Source organism: Plodia interpunctella, chromosome 5, assembly GCF_027563975.2.
Source record: "Plodia interpunctella isolate USDA-ARS_2022_Savannah chromosome 5, ilPloInte3.2, whole genome shotgun sequence".
In the NCBI taxonomy this organism is placed as follows: Eukaryota; Metazoa; Arthropoda; class Insecta; order Lepidoptera; family Pyralidae; genus Plodia; species Plodia interpunctella.
Genome location: NC_071298.1, coordinates 6,896,934 through 6,915,842, shown reverse-complemented (window position 1 = coordinate 6,915,842; position 18,909 = coordinate 6,896,934). Strand labels below are relative to the sequence as shown.

The 18,909-nt window shown below is 34.4% G+C and overlaps 1 protein-coding gene across 1 annotated transcript in view; it reads right to left on the bottom strand.

The window, feature by feature from the left end:
* The window catches only part of tyn (trynity), a 60,266-nt gene that overhangs the window by 6,719 nt on the left and 34,638 nt on the right, over nucleotides 1-18,909 (bottom strand). The window contains exons 5-11 of the mRNA XM_053745553.1: nucleotides 16,805-16,895; nucleotides 15,351-15,518; nucleotides 14,006-14,134; nucleotides 13,392-13,520; nucleotides 12,007-12,232; nucleotides 581-709; nucleotides 40-215 (exon numbers count right to left, since the gene is read on the bottom strand). Of these exons, the coding sequence (XP_053601528.1) occupies nucleotides 40-215; nucleotides 581-709; nucleotides 12,007-12,232; nucleotides 13,392-13,520; nucleotides 14,006-14,134; nucleotides 15,351-15,518; nucleotides 16,805-16,895 (1,048 nt within the window). The remainder of the gene's footprint in view (nucleotides 1-39; nucleotides 216-580; nucleotides 710-12,006; nucleotides 12,233-13,391; nucleotides 13,521-14,005; nucleotides 14,135-15,350; nucleotides 15,519-16,804; nucleotides 16,896-18,909) is intronic.

Below are 18,909 nucleotides of genomic sequence, written 5' to 3'. Positions count from 1 at the left end.
TATGAAGTACTTATAGATCATTATCATGAAAATACTTACAACACTTTGAGTATTACAATCCTGGCCTGCCATTGTGAGGTCAAGGCGGAAGAGGTCGCTGTTGACGACGTCGATGTTACAGGTTTCCGACCGGCCTAATGCGTAGATGCGGCCGTTGAAAGGCTTGTTAGTGCGGACTTGTATGGCGATCCTCGTATCCTTGCAATGGACGGACACTAAAAAAAGCAACATGTTAAACCTAGTCCCACGAGTTTCACTTGAGCGTGACTTCAATCTCACGTGTGTGTTATTAAAATTGTTAAGGAATATGCACATCAAATTAGTTTAACTACGACTGAAACAAGGGAAATAAATATATGCGATAGTGATAAGCAACATGTAGGTAGGATATTTACATAAATATTTCCCGTACTTCTCTATAAGCCAGAATTATAGGCTATTAGAAATATATGAATATAACGTCGTAAGTAAGTTGTAGGTTTAATCAAAATGATTTATCGATCAAATTACATGCGTGAAATCATACTAATTGCGCATTGAACAGAAAACTGAAAAGTAAAAAAAATAGAAGCAGCCGTACCATCGTAACAAGTTCCTGTCTTATCGCAGTTCGCATCATTCCTAGTGAGATTGCTAGATGCGTTCGTATCCTGCTGATGGTCGATTGTGACAGGCAGCTCGCCGGGCGGGTTGGCGTTACTTGGAGGCTCTAAAACAAAACGAAAACAAAACTGTTATGGCCATCAATTATTTTAAATCTGTTGGCTGTTGCAGAAAGGTAAAAAAACATAATATGTAACTTTTCCCTTAAAATCCTAAAACTATTATACATCTAACCACTGATTAGGTTGAGATGCTGATCGTACGAGTATCATAATCGATACAGGATTCCAGCAACGCGACTTGATTCTAAGTGCAACTACAATTACAGTAGATGGACGGCGAGATAGCCACTTCGAGCAATTTCAAAATTTCACACGCAATTCTTGTCCGAATGATGTCCCGTAGTATACACATCCAGAACAAATGCGCAGAATGCACACTGTTGAAAAAGCTTGTCATCATTCTCGATGCACTCATCTAATGTCATTAGATGGTAATTTTCTATGACATAAAGTATAATTTTGAGCAAAAAGAAAATCGAGAGTGTGTGAACTCAGAAGTCTTCATCATTATTTTATAGGCATTCGGATAGGACAAAACAGTGATTTTTTTTTTCTGATTAGCCCTTTCTCAACAACTTTCCATTTATCAACCTTCTCGTAATTATAAAGGGCTTTCTATTATTTGTGTCCTATAACCAAGACAGATTAAATACTTATTTACTATTCCTATGTCCATATACCTATGCCAGTAATTGAGCTTAAAAAAACTCTGTATTCTATTCAAGTTGTATAAGGTAACATCAGTATACTTTACATCTGAAATTAATGTAAATGACGTAAACGAATGTCAAATATTTGCGTAAATTAGTAGTCGATGCTAGGAGTCGATGGTAAGACAGTTTCCACAGTATTATGAAGGAATCGTTTAACGTTTTCGGTCGGTGAACCGTTCCTAATCGATTCGTTAGCATAGCGCCAATGTCTCGGGCTCGATACCGAAACGAGTAGACATGTTCTCAGCCAGTAGTTCCACTTAAAACCCACGAACAATCCCACCTAACGACTTAAGTTATTTACGTTTAGGGCTGGCTATAACATTAGATTTTTTCGTTTCATAAAACATGTCTAAGCGAAATAGATATGTTGAATTTTCACCACGGTGTACATCATTTCGTATGATAAGGTTATTACTCCGCTATTTCTACATACTTAGATGTTTTTCACCTAGTTAAAACTCCAAAATATAAAGCAATTTAACTAAATGTCCAACATTACGCTTCAGACCCGTAGTCCAACTACTATGTCTGACTAGTTGCACCACGGGAACGCAATTTTACTACTGATCTCTAACGAATAGGCAAGTACCTAATATTAGACCCTTCTATAAGGTATCAAAGTGAAACAATACTCTTTGGTTGGAGATGACGCAAACTGGCGATTTGGGCCATTGACCGCATTGGACAATAGTGTCACACTCGCCTGTGGCCCACGCTGACGGTATCCTAATACTTGATATTGCTCAGCGACAGTAGTACTTACTAAAAAATTTAGGTTCTATACCAAAATTGAATATCGTAAAAAGATAATATACGCCACATATTACGATATTATAAGAAACGTTTATCAATAAATATATATTTTTTATATCTTATATTACCATATATTTATTTGTCTTTTTTTCTATAGCACGTTATTTAATGATTTATTTTTAATATTTTTTTATTATTTTATTAGCCTTTGGTGTCCCACGCCTGGGCAAAGGCTCTATATACGGCATCCAAATATTAGGTATATTACATGTACAAAGTATTATTAATTTTTATTTTGGTACGTAAGATACGTATAGAATATAATCTGCATGATCGTATCAAAAGCTTTTATATTCTACTTATTCATATAACTCAGTACCAATGCTACTTCGTAACATCTGCATGTCACTAGTTAAATACATTACATGGAAATGTCCGATGAACAACTTAGATTAGTAAAAATTATAAAATCAATACATTTAAATAATGCGATATTTTGAATAGGTACTTTACTTACTTTTTACTTGGTTTAATTTTCTATATGAATATCGTTATCTTCATTCGCTTTATTTATCTATTGTTGCCATGTGGCGCTTGTTGTGACATTTCCTATTCACTTATATGTAATTAAACGTTATATTTTCCTAATAAATAAATTAGTAATTATATAACTCAGTAGGTAATAATTGATTTGGACCACTATTTTTAAAATACACTCCAGGCGATTAGGGTCTCCAAGTCTAGCATATCATTATATTTATATTATACTATTTACTATATTTTATTATTAGATACAGAAGTTTCGCTAACGGATAGTTAAAGGCACGCACACACTACCCGGAGGCAACAATTTCATTTAAACATGAGATCATACATTTTAGAATATTCTCTGTTATATTATTTTTCTTTTGTTGTTTTTTTTTCACTTTAACGACGATTCAATTATGACTTACGCGTATGCGTATATTTAAAACCTCAAATGTAATAACTAGGCAGTTAGTAAGCTCTAGGATACCTGGCAATAGTTATTCGCAAAGCTACCTCGATTCAGACTGACATCATAATTTGCTAGCGCCTAACTTATTACAGTAATGACGTCCCGCGCAATGTCGGTGAAAGCAACAAAGTGAGACACTGTATCATTTATGGTATTTATGGCCAGTAAGACGCGCAAGCTTTACGTTCTCGATTTATTGCAGAACTTAAACATTTATGAGTGAGCGATAAATAAATATGAATAATAAAAATAATATAATAATAATAAAATAAACTGCAAAAATTTAACAGGCCCCGTTTTCGAAGACGAAGGCAACTAGTTTAGATAAATTAATTAAAATATACTAGAATACGACTATGTAGAACATATAATAGATAATTTGGGAAAAATCTTTTTATTATGAAAAATTCTAATCCATCCGACTTCATAACTTTTCATAACGGTACTAAAGTATAGTACAATAAAACTAAGAGTCACGCAGATAAATCACAAAGAAAAACTATTATATAGCTGTGCCCAATAATGAGATTTGCCAATGATGTTGCATAATGTTTGTCGGAGGTCAGCACCTCGGATAATAAAATAACAAAGCACAGAAGTGAAGCAGCACTGTTACTACATTACACCTATGTTACTCGCACTCTCCTCCTATTGAAAATAAAGGTTTTCCTAATTGCCAAAAAAGGGCGTTGTCCTTTTTACAAGCGGTATCATAGATTTTATTCAAATGACAAATATATTACTACAATTTTATATTACATTAATGTCACATTTCAACTGCTTTGTTTTTTAATAAATTTGTGTAGTCAAAAGATTTTCATTTCGTAAAAAATGTTGGATTGGCAAAAATGCAAAAAATATAATATATCTGTAAGTAAAAACATCACTTTTTAAGTAGATTAGGTTCTTTTCTAATGTCAACCTTGTAACCATCGAAAACTTTGGGTTTCCTTGATTTATATGTGCAGCACGATGCAGACTTCGAATTTTAAAAAACTTTATTTTCTTAATTCAAAGTTTGTATCGTACTAGAGGTTTAAATTATGAAACATTATTTCTACACTTTGTGCTTTGTGATGGAGTCGTTGACTTTGTTGCACTCATCGGCATATTTGCAACGCTTCGGTGGAAAATAAAAACTGATCGACTTTTCCCACGCTTACTTTATAGAGACTAGTATTTTGGATTTATCAGAAACATACAACATTATCAGATCAAGCATTTTAGCATATCCTAACTAACGAAATAATGAACTATATTTGGTTGTATGTATATTGGACATATTTTAAACCGAAATTAAATTATAAGGTATAAAATTTCAATAAGAATACATATCAATAAGAATAAATATCTATTGTCAAGGTGACATAAATGCCCAGAGATTTTCCAGACGGGGCCAAATTGATCCAATTCCGAATATAGCAAAGCTCGGAAGTGTCCGCGAGAGGCGATAACGGTCCTGCTGGAATCGACCCGGGTTCCGTGGGCAATCTTGTTAGATACGATACATTCCGTTATCTCAACTCGTGCCAGGAATAACATTAAACTACATGCCTTACCATATATATGTCTCATTGCCTCGGATACACCATGGGAATATTCTGAATACGGGTCACGAATCCTACTCTAACAACTCCTCATTAATTAATTCGTGTACGCTTTTATTCGTTACTAACTATAATGGAGTTAATGAGAAGTGTTGTTTTTGTTAACTAGGTATATATTAAACAGATTATTTAGAAAATATTGCTGCATATATAAAAGAATTTAGTGTAAAGTAAAACCACAAATAAATCACGACTCCCCAAACATTTAAATCACTTCGATGTTGCTAGTCATAACGACCACGACCATTTTAATTTTCAATTAGTAATAAATCGAACAGTCGGTCATTGACCCGTTAGATATTGATGCCGGTGGCAAGGCCACCAGCAAGGCCGTTATTCTATCACACAAAACTACCGCAATCTCGATATTAATACCTGCTTAAATAACGATCGCAAAACTCCTGCGCAACATAGCAATTTTAGCAAACCAGACCTGTAATTATAGGCCATTGATTTACACGATGTTCAATCGTAAATTAAACAGCAGATTTAATTACTTTATTTAATTTAAAAGCTTATTTACTTGCGCTTTGAAGTCTGCCAGCTGGCGGATAGGAAACTTCAACACCGCGCTTTTGTCATAAAACAGCATTTGACTATTTGACTGGGTAAAAATATAATTTATGGGTAGATATATTATATAAATAATCAAACTCGATAATTAAATGTCAATGTAATCCATCAATGTTATTAATTTAGTTATTTACAATTTTTGATTAGAGTATATTATGAATGCTAATTGACTCCAAAATCCAAGGAACTCAATATACAGTTGCATATAAAATATAAAATTTTACTTTTAAAAAATATTATACATTTGACCAGTTTGAAAATAGCCAATTGGTAGGGTTTTAGTTTACAGGCTCACCATCTGTCGTGATTCAATTACAGGCGAATTAGGGCTGGAGCACGACGAGAACTATCTCACGGCTCAGTAAAAAATCCTATTCAATTTGTGTATGGCCACCGTTAGCGCACGCACGAGCGCCGTAGTCACTTGACGCCTCTACTTTTTGCATCAATATGCTGACAACTGATATCGTGATTCAGCATATTCTGCCATTGTTAACATAACTGACGAAATTATTGAACGTATTGCCCGTAATGTTGCCCGTTTAGAGTAAATAAATACTAAATACAACGCTAAGTGGTTTATTCGTGGCAAATTTGGATGATATTTTTTGTCCAAGTTTGAACATCGTACTTATCTTTGGGATTCATGTTCAAAATGGCTTTACAGTAAACAATGTACTTTGCTGTATTTAGTTAGAAAAGCCCAAAATATGATTGTAACAAACACAATTCTTCTTCATTCACTTTTTTACTTAATTTATTTTTATTTTGTTTTTCAAACCGTAACATTCAAAAATTGATGGTAATGTTTAGATACATTTGTTTAGATATGTATATCTCACTAAGTATGCACAAGACACGGAAAATAGAAATACTCCGAGCATACTAGTATAACATTAATGGTTACTCTATTTGATCATTAGATAGGGAATCTCATATCTGCAATGTAATTGCGAATTCACCATTAGATGGAAGGAAATACTAGGGATTGGATTGATCATAACGGCAAATATTTCTGTATAGTTATTGTATAATTTGCCCATACAAACTGACAGTGAGGGAGAGATTATAATCTCGGAACTAAACAACTCGTTGAGAGTGGAACGCAGCTGGATAGGAAGTTCTGTTAGAAGCTGATTTTCACATGGTATAATAACCTTATGACAGGTTTTCTAAAAGCCGAGATATTACGAGATACGGGTATCATCTCAATTCTAGTGTATTTTCATGTTGATATCAGTTAATAGTTCATTGTCAAAATGATGACCTTGTAATTTATAATGAAGATTGTTTTGAAAATACAACGTCTATATATGAGTAGGTATAAGTTTCGTACTGAACCAGCATCAAAATAGCTGCAAAAATATATACAATTTTGATCAGTGATGATATTTTCAGAATCACTGTTTGTGCTTGCTTGTCAATGTAAATAAATAAAACAAAAATAAATTCTTGTACATATAAACTTGTATACAACTCTGGTATTACTTACACTGTTCTTATATATAACCAATTTTCCATGTAAACCAGTCCACAGCATAGCATCATTTGTTTTACTCTTAGCCTAACCATCACCTTATCTTGTTAAATCGATTCATCTCGATAGTCAATCACTATTGATTTGACCTGCGACTTCGATCAAGGTATGTCTTTTGACCCTGACCCTGACCCGCGAGTAGGAAGCGTGAGATATCAACCAGCATTTCTTCGCTATGACAACACGATTATAACTGTGCTTAGCATTTTTCCCACTAAAGGTACTGCCCTTTTTAGTAGAGTATGTGGCAAGGCAACGGTGACTTCCCTAGAACTCGTTGGGCGCAATTAAAATAATTTTAAATTACCTACATGACAATATACGCTTTATTGCATTCTTAATGCTCCGGTCTGATTACAACACGAATGGTTTTATTTTACTAATTAAATTAATTTTTGAGATTTAGTTAGTTTCAATTATAATAACTATTATAGTAATTACGCATTCATTTTTTATTACACAGCTTAGGTATTTTACGGACGGGTGTGATAATGTACAATATTTTTATATTAAACGAAATGTTTAAATGCAATAAAATCTAGGCATACGTTTACTTGGACTGTTTGTTTCTATTGGTTTCATTATGACCTTGATAAAACCCTGAATTTGGCCAAGGGTTTTCCATATTATCTATAATGTAGTATGAAAGAGATTGAATGACAATTGTTATTGGAAAAATCTATAGGGCTCCCACAGTGGGTATTTATGGCCTTTTTACATTCTCGTTCATCGCACGCGTTCATGTCTTTTGCTTGGGGCTCAATTTAATGTATTTTCTTTAAGTATTTCATATTTTTAATGAAATAGAATATTATTTATTATAACATTACATTAACATAATTTTAAGTGAAATTGTTACTAACCTTTAGGGTCGAAGTTATCTGAATAAACAGTTGTTATTATTTTTGCAAATTCTGATATTTTTCTATGTAAATAGTGCTTCGATCGGGTTCACTGGGGTTAACGCAACTTGTAACAGACTATATTGTATGTATGATTGTTCAAGCATTTCTCACGATCTCGACGTGAGAAGTTAAGGAAACAATTAACAGTTATTAACATCCGTTGGAGCTTTAATGGCGTTATTAAGATTTATATCGCTATATCTCTTAATTCGTTAATAATGAATTCACCACAAATCTTTTTGAACATTGTTTACATAATCAATTAACATTATAGCATTGATTGATTAAATTTTAAAGGCAATGACTCGTTGATCATAAATTTACTTTTGTTGTGCATTCTATCTTGTTTTATCGAAATATTCTTAAGTGCTTATAACAAACATATTTTTGGAAGAAAATTTCAAACTTTTTGAATTAGTAATTCTGACCGAGGATACCGACCACCGCTCACTCCACGGCGCCGGTTGTGCAACGACATGTCTAATTCATTCGTTTTTATTTATGGTATATAGTCGATGCTTTGTTTTGATCGTATCATCGCCCATACAGTGATGAATAACATTAATTCGGCGCAAGCGCAGGCGCCAAGTCGTTATCGAAGCGCGAGAGATGAATGCAATCATCGCAATGATTAGATCGTATTACAGATCAATCACAATTCAACCAAAATAAATGCAACCCGTGAATAAGTGTAATTTACACAACATTATTTATTATTAATTGAAGCTGTAGTCCTCAGTAACTTCAGCTAGTTTATATTTTACTAAATAAAATAGTTGTAACTAATCTTTATTGCAACTCTTATGAATAGACATTTTTATTTTGTTTTATAGTCGTATTGTTATGTTGCTTTCAGTGAATTTGTAAACCACTATAAACAGTTACAAACGTTACAATACGATAAGGAACGGTACTTATAAGAGTAATGTGCCGAATAAATTATTATAAAAAATGTGTAACACTAACTGTCGTATGCGGTAAGCGCTTCCTAAACGACGATTTTACGTCGTTATATAATAATCATTAGAGATGACAAGCAGAGTAAGCCGCGTAACTGTAGTGCGCTGTGCGCTGATTGCTGCAGCACAAAAAGCGGCGCATGCGTCGCCAATGCGTTCTGCGTGGTCGCACTGCCGCCAACTCAAACTCATCATACACAGAAATAGAGAGTTAAATTAGATATTTAATGTAAAAAGAATATTTAATATCAAAACTATTCCCGCTGTTCGTTTTCATTAGGATGACTTAAACGTAGGATATAAGTGTCTTTTATTTATTAGATACATTTTGACTTGACCGCAAAAAAGGAACGATCCTGAATAGTAATAGTGAAAATATTTTGAAAAATACCGCTGATATCTCGATGTTCGCTTTGAAAGAAATTTAATCTTCTAAACTCTCGTTAACTTGTACACCCTGACTTTAAATTCTCCATACCGACTGGAATGTCTACCCTGGAACCCCGACAGACATAATATTGCCTTCTAAGACACAGGGCTCATTAATTTATTGCCATATTTTCAAACAGACATTAGCAAAGGATGTTCTGCATCCTGCAATTAATTGTGTATGTAATTGTATAACATTTTTATTATTTATTAGGAACTAGCCGTGGGTTATATTTTTTCGATTTAATTATCTAATAATTCTACTAGCGTTTGTTGTTAATGTGTCACATCCGGTCGGTCTGAGGTTGGCTGTATGCACCAAAAATTGACATTTAGCCCATTTTTCGCAATGAATGTATACAAAGCGTGCAGTATATATGTAAATAAAAAACTTACTTCACATTTGTATTTGTATCATTTAAATTGAAGTTCACATTTATACATATAAGAAAAACTTCAAATATTTGCGATTGGAGACTATATTGTAATAATCACTCTATCTCTAATATTCATGTGTTGTCATAACTTTGTGCCGTGCATTTTCTGCGCATAGGACATAATCGCGTTCTAGGAATGACGATTATTGGCATACAAATTGCTTTCACGTATACTTTTGCTTCTGAGGAGTCGAACTTGCGTGTGAGAAATATTAATTGCATACATCCTTTGCAAATTAGAGGCCGATTATGATTCACACTACAATTTATTTTTTGTTTACGACGATAGCCTGACAGAACAATGGGCAGCAGTGTTTCCATGAATGCAGTTGTAATTTTTAATTTATGCTTTGAGTGTGTGGATGCAAAGAAGCATAATAAGTAGAGATTTGTACGATAACTTTATAAAGACGATTCATTTGATGTTATCTAGTATAGTCTAAGTACATACTTCATTGTTGATATTATCTTTTATCCTCGCGTGTTCCTATTCGTATTATCGGCTGATACGCCTTGATGCAATTTTATTTAATCTTAATTTATTTTAAATGTTAAACGCATACAATACATAGTATACTTTAAAATAAATAGCTGTTATACTACGCAGGCAGTACCTCAGTATGCCCATATCTAGCAATAAGTATTTACATTTGAGTGCGTCGTTAAATCTGTGGGGGTGAACGGCCGTAGCTACGTGCTGTCCTACAAACTCGTTATTGAGTTAATTGTGGTCTGCGACGCCTACTGACTCCTGTCATTAGCAAGGCCGTCAGCGTGGACTACAACTTCCATGTGACTTAGCATGGAAACTAGGTACCATGTCCAGGTCTTGGGCGTTCGATACTGGTGTTTAATATGCGTTAATATATGCTTCACTACTTTTCGTTACTTGCAGTGTTCAGTAAACTAGTTACATTAAAACAAACACGGCACCTCTAAATAAATAAAATATCCTAAGAATGAGTTATCATTAACATATATAGCTTATAACTAAGCTATGTAATAGACACACACGACTGAAAAAGCAGCTTTCAAATGTAAAAAAAAAACTAACAACTATATCTCAACATAAACACTATAACATTCGGTCGTGTCTTGATCAAAAATTTCGGAAGAAATAAGTATTGAAACTCTAGGGCCAATAATTTTGCATTCCTATTAAATTGCTGACAAGATCAATGTTTACAATAAAGATTATAGATTTAACACTGCCTTTAGGCCCTTAGAAACTGTGCTGTAATATCAAGTTGTTGGCGCAAAATATGGTCAGTAAATAAGTGGAATAAAGCAGTATGAACCGGTATCGGTTCCGCGATCCAGACCATACTTACCTGTCTACGTGATCTGTAAACCACGACCATGTTCAATTCGATAAAGTTATATATTGCAGCGATAGATAAATACGAACAACACTGACCACCTCCCGTTTATCATTGATGTTAATGTTTTCAGATTGTTCGATTACAGCCTCCTTATTTCGATGTCCGACTTTTTACTACTAAAAGTTAAATACGTAAATATGTATCAAATGAATTGATATTTGTTTAATATTAACAAAAAATACCCATAAGTATTCGATACCATTTTGAACTTTTATTTAAAAACTTAGAAAATACACAGAACCTAAGAGTGTGGAGAGTCTTCCGCAAACTTTACACAGATAATAGGCGGGAATGGAACTCACAGCTTAGACATGGACCAGCAATACATATAACAAAATGACGACACAACTTATTATAAAAGAGAATTATTACACAGCTAGGTATATACTAGGTGCAAAGCTGAAAACCAATGAAATTTGTTCGAGCTGACGATTGATCACAGAGCTATTTACACGATATTAACCAAATGGCAAAGTACGCCTTCTCTACTTACATAATTGTTACCCACGATAAGGTTCTCATGATTTTTATTAAAGGCCTGTATTATTTTCCCATTATCAATGAACATTTCGCTATAAAAATGGATAAAATTGGACTAAAACGCTGTAACGTAGGCGTCAACGAAGTTTTTGTTTCGATGTGGCTGTCCTGTAATAATTCTTTAATTTATGCATCAACATCTAGTTTTTTATTGAATAAACGTAAATATAACTCCAACGTATGCAACTTTTTGCATATGTAATAATAGAGCATTCGCATGTGCTGTTAAACAAGCCGACAGTTGTTTATTTTTTGTTGTCAGTACTTCAGATTTCTTGTTGTTTCCATTAAAAATTATTAGCAAACAACTATCAACTTTTCACAATGTCTTTAAAATATTTTCGGATAATAATTTTCAACCGACTTCAAAAGGAGGTGGTTCTACATTCAAGTGTACTTATATTAATTTTTTAACAATTTCTTTCGAAGTTGAGATTATTGCACTTAACGAATTTTACATCTGTGTGAAGGCATAGCGTCGCTGGGATAATATAAAAGGTACTCACTTTCGCAGAAGTTCTCGAAGTACTTTCCGATGGGTTCGCCATCATCGATCAGAGGTCGTTCTATATTCAAATAAGCTGATGGTCCGTCCGGTAGCGTGTGGTGGTCGAGGTGGTATAGCCGGCAGTTGTACGTGGTGGAGTGAGGAGCACCGAGGTACAAGTACGATCGGCACAAGAATTCTGATTCAATCTCGCAGGCGAGACGACAACCGCTTTCTGACGTCACCTATACAAAAGATGTTAAAAATCGTTACTTAGATTTATATTGTTTTTAAATATATATAGGACGGATAAAGAATTAATTAACTCAAAATAATATTTCTGATTGAGATTTTTTTTAAATATTGTACTGGACATGGCGCTCGCATGCCGAAGAAGAGAGCAATGGACCAAAAATTCCAAGCCCATAGGGTCAGCTCTATGAGCTCTACAAAAAGGAAACACATTACATACATACGAGTACAATTCAGGATGTATCGGTAAAAATAAATGGTACAGATGGACCTTTACCCAGCAGTGAAATCTTAATGGCTCATAATAATAAAAATGCGTATGATTTGAGTGAAGACATTAATTTATCTACTTAATATTGCATTCATTTCTTCAATGGATATTATGGAAGAAATGTTCATGTTTACACTTAATTAAGCAAGCCCGTCATTCTGCCCTTCTCAACAATGTTTATTTTTCCTTTTAAAGTTATTTAATAAACCGCAAATGCTTGCTATTCAAATTACCTGTCGTGTAAGTAATTTAAACTAGGCATAAAGAGCTGTCTTGATGTTATGCCATCCAATTTATTACCCCACTTGATAGTTGCATTAAAAAGCACGCGTTAATGGAATACTCACGGCTAGCCCGCGAGTTTTCTTTTATAAAACAAAACCAGTGGAGAATTTACGTACAAATTGTTTCGATAGCCCAGGGCCGTGGGCGTTGTCTATAAACTACCAGACAAGTGAAATAATTATTTAGGTTTAGCTATTTAAAGTTCCTATAATAAACACCTTGTCAAGTAATATCTTCATCATAGTACTTTATCACTTTAACCATTACAGATTTCTTTTTTATTCAGTTCTAAAATAGGCAGATAACAGATACCTGACAAGATGATGAAATTAAATTACTTATATGTTTTTTATATAATCTATATATGGCATGAAGTTTTGGATTAAAAAGTTGAAAGCTTTTTAGGTCTAAATACTGGTATTTTTTATTTTTGTTTTGAATCTGTTGCTCATGCCATGAAATGAGAAAAGAATGGTGCCTAAGTTTCTGGGTCCAACAAACGAGCAGAAAAAGAATCACATAAATATAATGGACCTATCACCATTTCCAATGAACTCTATTCCGAGAAACAAACATGTTTAGTTTTTCCCACTTACCTGTAGTTCTTTGTCGGTGTAATAATGCAGTCCCGCGTACTGCGCAACTTTATCCTCCGCCACGCCGACCCTGGGCGCCGTGAACACTCGCTGCCCCTTGCACGCCTGCGACGCCTTCAGGCACAGGTTCTAGACCACACACATACAAATAAACTAACTGCTTGTAATAACGCCCGTCGAGATGTTGATTTAACAAAGCTGTACAACGCCGCGATTGTTTCGAGGAAATGCTCTACTCAGAAGCGTTGGCTGCCATGTAATTGAATGTTAGAATTGCATTGTGCGGAAATTGCCCCAGATCGACTCGTTTGTTTAATTTCCATTGGAGCTAATTTGACTTTCTTATCATTGTATGCAAACGGACAATAGGACTTTCAAAAAATAGACAGCTAAAACGAGCATATGTACCTATTCTGAAACATTTCATAAACACGTTTCATATCTTTAGTTTACAGTAGCATTTCGAGATCTGAATACAATCTAAAAATATCTAAGTGAATAATATAAATGAAATTTCAGCTAGACATCATGGTCACAAATGTGAAAAGCTGTTTTCCTCGATTTTCCTTTTTAATAGAAAATTCTCTAAAATGTTATAAATATATAAAACTAACCTCAAAATAGTCGGTTCCGGGCGTGTCAACAAGCTGCACAAAATGCTGCGCGGTGCGCCGATCAGAATCGCTGAGAGCGCACCTCATGCTACCATACTCGTACTCCGCGGAACGACATGAGAACCGCTTCTGTAACAATGTCTCATATATTCAGTTCACAGGCTTTTTACTCGCTACCACTTCATCCGATGAAGCGGCAGGCTGTCGTCCCATGTACAGTAGAAAATCATTGACGCATTCACAAACGGCTCACCTATTACGTTGAACCGGCCTTTAAATACACATGTATTACTTGCCATATGTGGTCATTGGTAGTTACCGCCACCAGGAATGGTTCCTTGTTATGTCTCTATAATATGTGTTAGTACTAGATAATATCTATTGATATTTTTTATCCGCTAACAGTGAAATATTTAACAAGAACAGCAATGTTTTGAAACACTCACAAAGTGTAAAAAATGTAACGGATTTTGAAAACTGCCACGTTGTCTGCAACAAAGTTATCCGGACGTAATAAACATGCCCCTATCATTTCGCCTATATCTTGAATAACGCCAACTAGGGCGAAACCATAAAATATAAATTGAATAGATAAACGGTAAATTACATTGCAGAGGCGACATTGACTCGACGACGACGCTCTGAAATACTGACCGTACTTACGGCGAGAGACTTTGATCAATTACTTGAGATACAGGTAACTACTTATTCCATGACTGACAATAAGGATATCTTGACTAAAATATCTTTTTATATATTCTATGAAACAATCTTACCGACATGCTTACAATGCAATAAGTAATATAATAATATGCACTTAGGAATTCCCTTCGTCTTATGCCAACCAGGAAGAGAAATAATGTATAATTTTCTATATTTTCTACATTTTCTCAAATAGATAAGGAAGGCATGCATTAGAGTGGCCACATCTGAGCTCACGTAACCACTTAAAAAGAAGAAGGCTTGCATTCGAATAATAGCTTCACCTTGACATCTGATGTAGTCTTTTCAAATTTAAGGGCTTATTTTACCACTTTCTAATAAAAAGTTACTAATCTTGTAATCTGACAGATAATGTAACTGCTTGATAAATCTACTAGATTTTATTTGCCAGTTGTAACATATCAAATAGTTAGCCTTACAAGCGTTGGATAGGGCTAACACAGGCTATTTTCCATTTTTCTTTCGCGGGTCTGGAAGGAATTTCTATAGAAATAAGTAGTACTTTTGTACTTAGTTATCTGCGGGTTTTATATTAACACTGTTATGTTGTGTAAATAAATTTATTAATGAACTAATTATTATGCTATCTGATACTTTATCGAGCCTTAGCATATATTTTTACCTCGTTAAGGCAGGCAGCGAGACAGGCCTCCTTGGTGGAGGTGTAGATAATGGTGTTATCCAGCCCGCGCAACGACTTGCCGGGTACTCTCTCGAACGCCCACGGCCGCAGGCACACGCTCTCCGTGCGGACTTGCAGCTTCACCATGTAATACGTGTTCACCGACCGCTAGATAACAACAAATAAATGCCTTTATTGAAAATGAAATGAAAATAATCCTCAAAATATATCAAGTTTCAGTTAGTTAAGTCCACCATTTGTAGTTAGATAAGTTTATTGCATTTGGAACATAGGTACATACAATCCATGGTACATAGTTTAAAAATGGTGTTGGGGATGTCAAAGCCCACTGACAGTTCCAAACAAAGATTTTAAAGTTATATTTCGTCCAATGGGACGTCCCTAATACTTTCATGTAGGTAGTTCCAAATGGAACTAATACTACCTTAATTTTTTTTTCTAATATAAGTATACAAACTACGTTTAAATAAAGCTTAATAATTTTTATAAAAACTTTCATGTGAAAGGCTGTATGTAGAATTTTGAAATTTTCACAAAAGCTTTGAAAGTTTGTAGATGAAGATGATTTCCACTGAGAAAATTTACAGTCGAAAGGTTTTACCATAAACTTCACCAGATAGTTATAAATGGTGATTAGGACTTCAAGCCATTTAAGTGCCTCTAAACCTCAATAGCATATCAGCTTTTAAAGCTTACGACAGTGGCAGCGAAACGGAGCCAATTTGCTTCACATTAGTTAAGGAAGACTATTCATTAAGACTATCAATTAGATTATCTCACTAAACTGTTGCACTACTTAGAGTCTCAGTTTTCGACTGTTTGGCTAATTTAATCTGAATCGTTAATCCTATCTCAGCTGTCAGCTAATTGGCAGTATCGGGGAATGCTGCCAGTAGCTATCTCAGTTGAGATTTATTCAGCCAATAGGGCTATTATTTGTGTTTGTACCCCATGCCACTCAACAAGTACCTACGCTTCTGCATAATAATCAGAAATTCATTGATATCTATCTATATTATTTGATTTTTACAATTCCAATAACTATCAAGAACGTTGCCTATATATGAAGAAGATTCTCAGTTTACCAGATTCGTATGAGACCGGCTTTCCTCAAGCTAGATACTAAAATACATTTAAGTTTATCTCTAACAAATCTAGTATACTGAGAATCTAATCTATACACAAACTATCAGATAGTCCAAAAACAAATGGTAAGAGCAGTAAACAAATATGTGGAACTATAAATCTCTGGTTATTTACTACAAAATAAATTACTTCAATGTATAGCAAGACATTTAAGTAAATTGGACAGCTTGAGCATTCTCCCTGACAATGTTATACAAATGAATGGCCGTCGGGCAGAGTCGCAACTATTCATTCAGGCTTATTATAGGCGAGTCACCCACTTAGTAAATAGCTAGTGTGGGTCGTACCTGCGGCATGGCCATGGGGTTGTTAGCTTGAGTGTCATTCTGCAGCAGGCATCGCGTCTCTTGCACCGGAGTCAGCGGATTTAGGACGAAACTGGAAACAATAAGACATTTTAAAGCCATGGCACACAATAAAACCAGATGTAAAACTGACTTAATTTAGTTTTGTAGAAGTTGAGTCATAATCCACAATTTTCATATTACTTCTATTAGTAGTATAGATATTTGATTTATGGGCATTCAATGAGATAGACAATCAACACACACACCATTTTCCTAGTTTGAAAAACTAGTCGTAAAGAAGTAGAGAGTAATAAATTGCACTAGAATGTCATTAGCGCGGTATCGGAACGAGGGCACTGCGATCGAGACGCAGAGCGTTGCACCGGGAAATAACTACAGACTAGAGGATCACATCTTAAACACAGAGCCAAATTTACGATTCAATCTGATATTCTTATAAAAATACAAATATATTAAAGACAAACTACCATAGGACTATTATATAATAATTAAACATGAGGACATCTTTCCATTTTTATTTTCATTCCTACCTTTAATATTCAGTCGCAAACACTATCTATGCACTCGTGTCTATCATAATTATGGCATCCTGCGCCTAAGGATGATACATTTTACGACATGAATAAAAGAAACAATATCTTCCCTGCAGGCTTTTACGAGTAACTATAATTCTAACGTATGGTTACTAAGCAAGCTAGTCTCGATGTCGAAAGATACTGCATTTTAATGGCTCGAAGGCTGTGTGATTATCCCAGTGTTCCCTAATTGAAGTGGCGTCATGCAACGTAATTGCATTAGTCTGCAGTAAACCGCATCTAAAAGCATTATTTCATTCCACCTGCAGAAATTTAAATTCAGATAAAAATATTAACAAAACTTGTTGTGCGGTGACGGAAACTGGAACTTACTCCGTGAACATTTGTTTTGTGTTTTGTAGAAATATTTAACAATTTACAGAAGAGATGCAGTCACTTTATGCATTTAGTACTTCAGAAACTGGCACGTACCTGAATGGCAAAATATTTGTTATCGATTGGGCTGCAAAGTGGTCGATCATACTGATTTACTTTTAGCTACCTACGAAATGATTCATTTTTTCATTAGGAATTTCGTATAAGATTTCATGAGGATTGTTAATTGACCGTCCACTGGGCCGATTTGTATGTAGACTCAGAATTTAACCTGGAATAACACATATAGTGCTTTTTATTTTGGTATATTAGGGCGTGACACATTGAATAATCACTGATAAGACTTCTCTGAAAACAAATAATAAAAACAGCCTACAATACAAATTTATTTAATAGAACGCTAGATTTTTTCTAGACGTCTAGATAAAAGAAATGTTTATGCGATATGTAGTGTGTTATAAAATCGATGTAAATAGGTATTAAGAGCCAGTCTGCGGCTGCATTAGTCCTATTAAGAGACATTGAGAATGCAGCGCGTTACACTTAGCTGCAGATAACGGACTCGGGTTTACCGTTCCACAACTATTTCGTATTTTATTTATCTTATAAATCTTACAGCGATTTACTTAATTACTTTCCAAAGATTTATACCCAGTTAATAAAAACCTTGAGGGCATCTCGCTTAAGCCGACCTCACTTTACATAAAACAAGCATCTATCAATAAGTAGGTTAAAAGGGCACATTTGCATACGTTCAAAGGGCATACCCTGAAGCATTTTCTGGCAAAAACAGATATCTATTTCCAAATACTATATAGTACCAACATTGTTAATGACAAAAATAATTTTACCTGGATGAACTTACCAATGTATAAATTTAAAATTTACTTACAGTTGTTGTAATGTTATTATACATTTTAAAAATTTGATTCAGGTACTTTTTTACAAACTTTTCGACCCAATGATAGATCAAACTACAGCACTAAATTCCATAGAATAGGATGATGAATGTAGATATAATTATATTGGTACTGTCAATTAGTGTTCTTCCTACCAATATCTTGTTAATTTACTTGTGAATTCCAACAGGTAATAGATGAATGTTGGCTACATTACCTTTGGAATAACATGGAATCTTGTTTCGATTTCACAACCGTTGTAATACATCTTCAA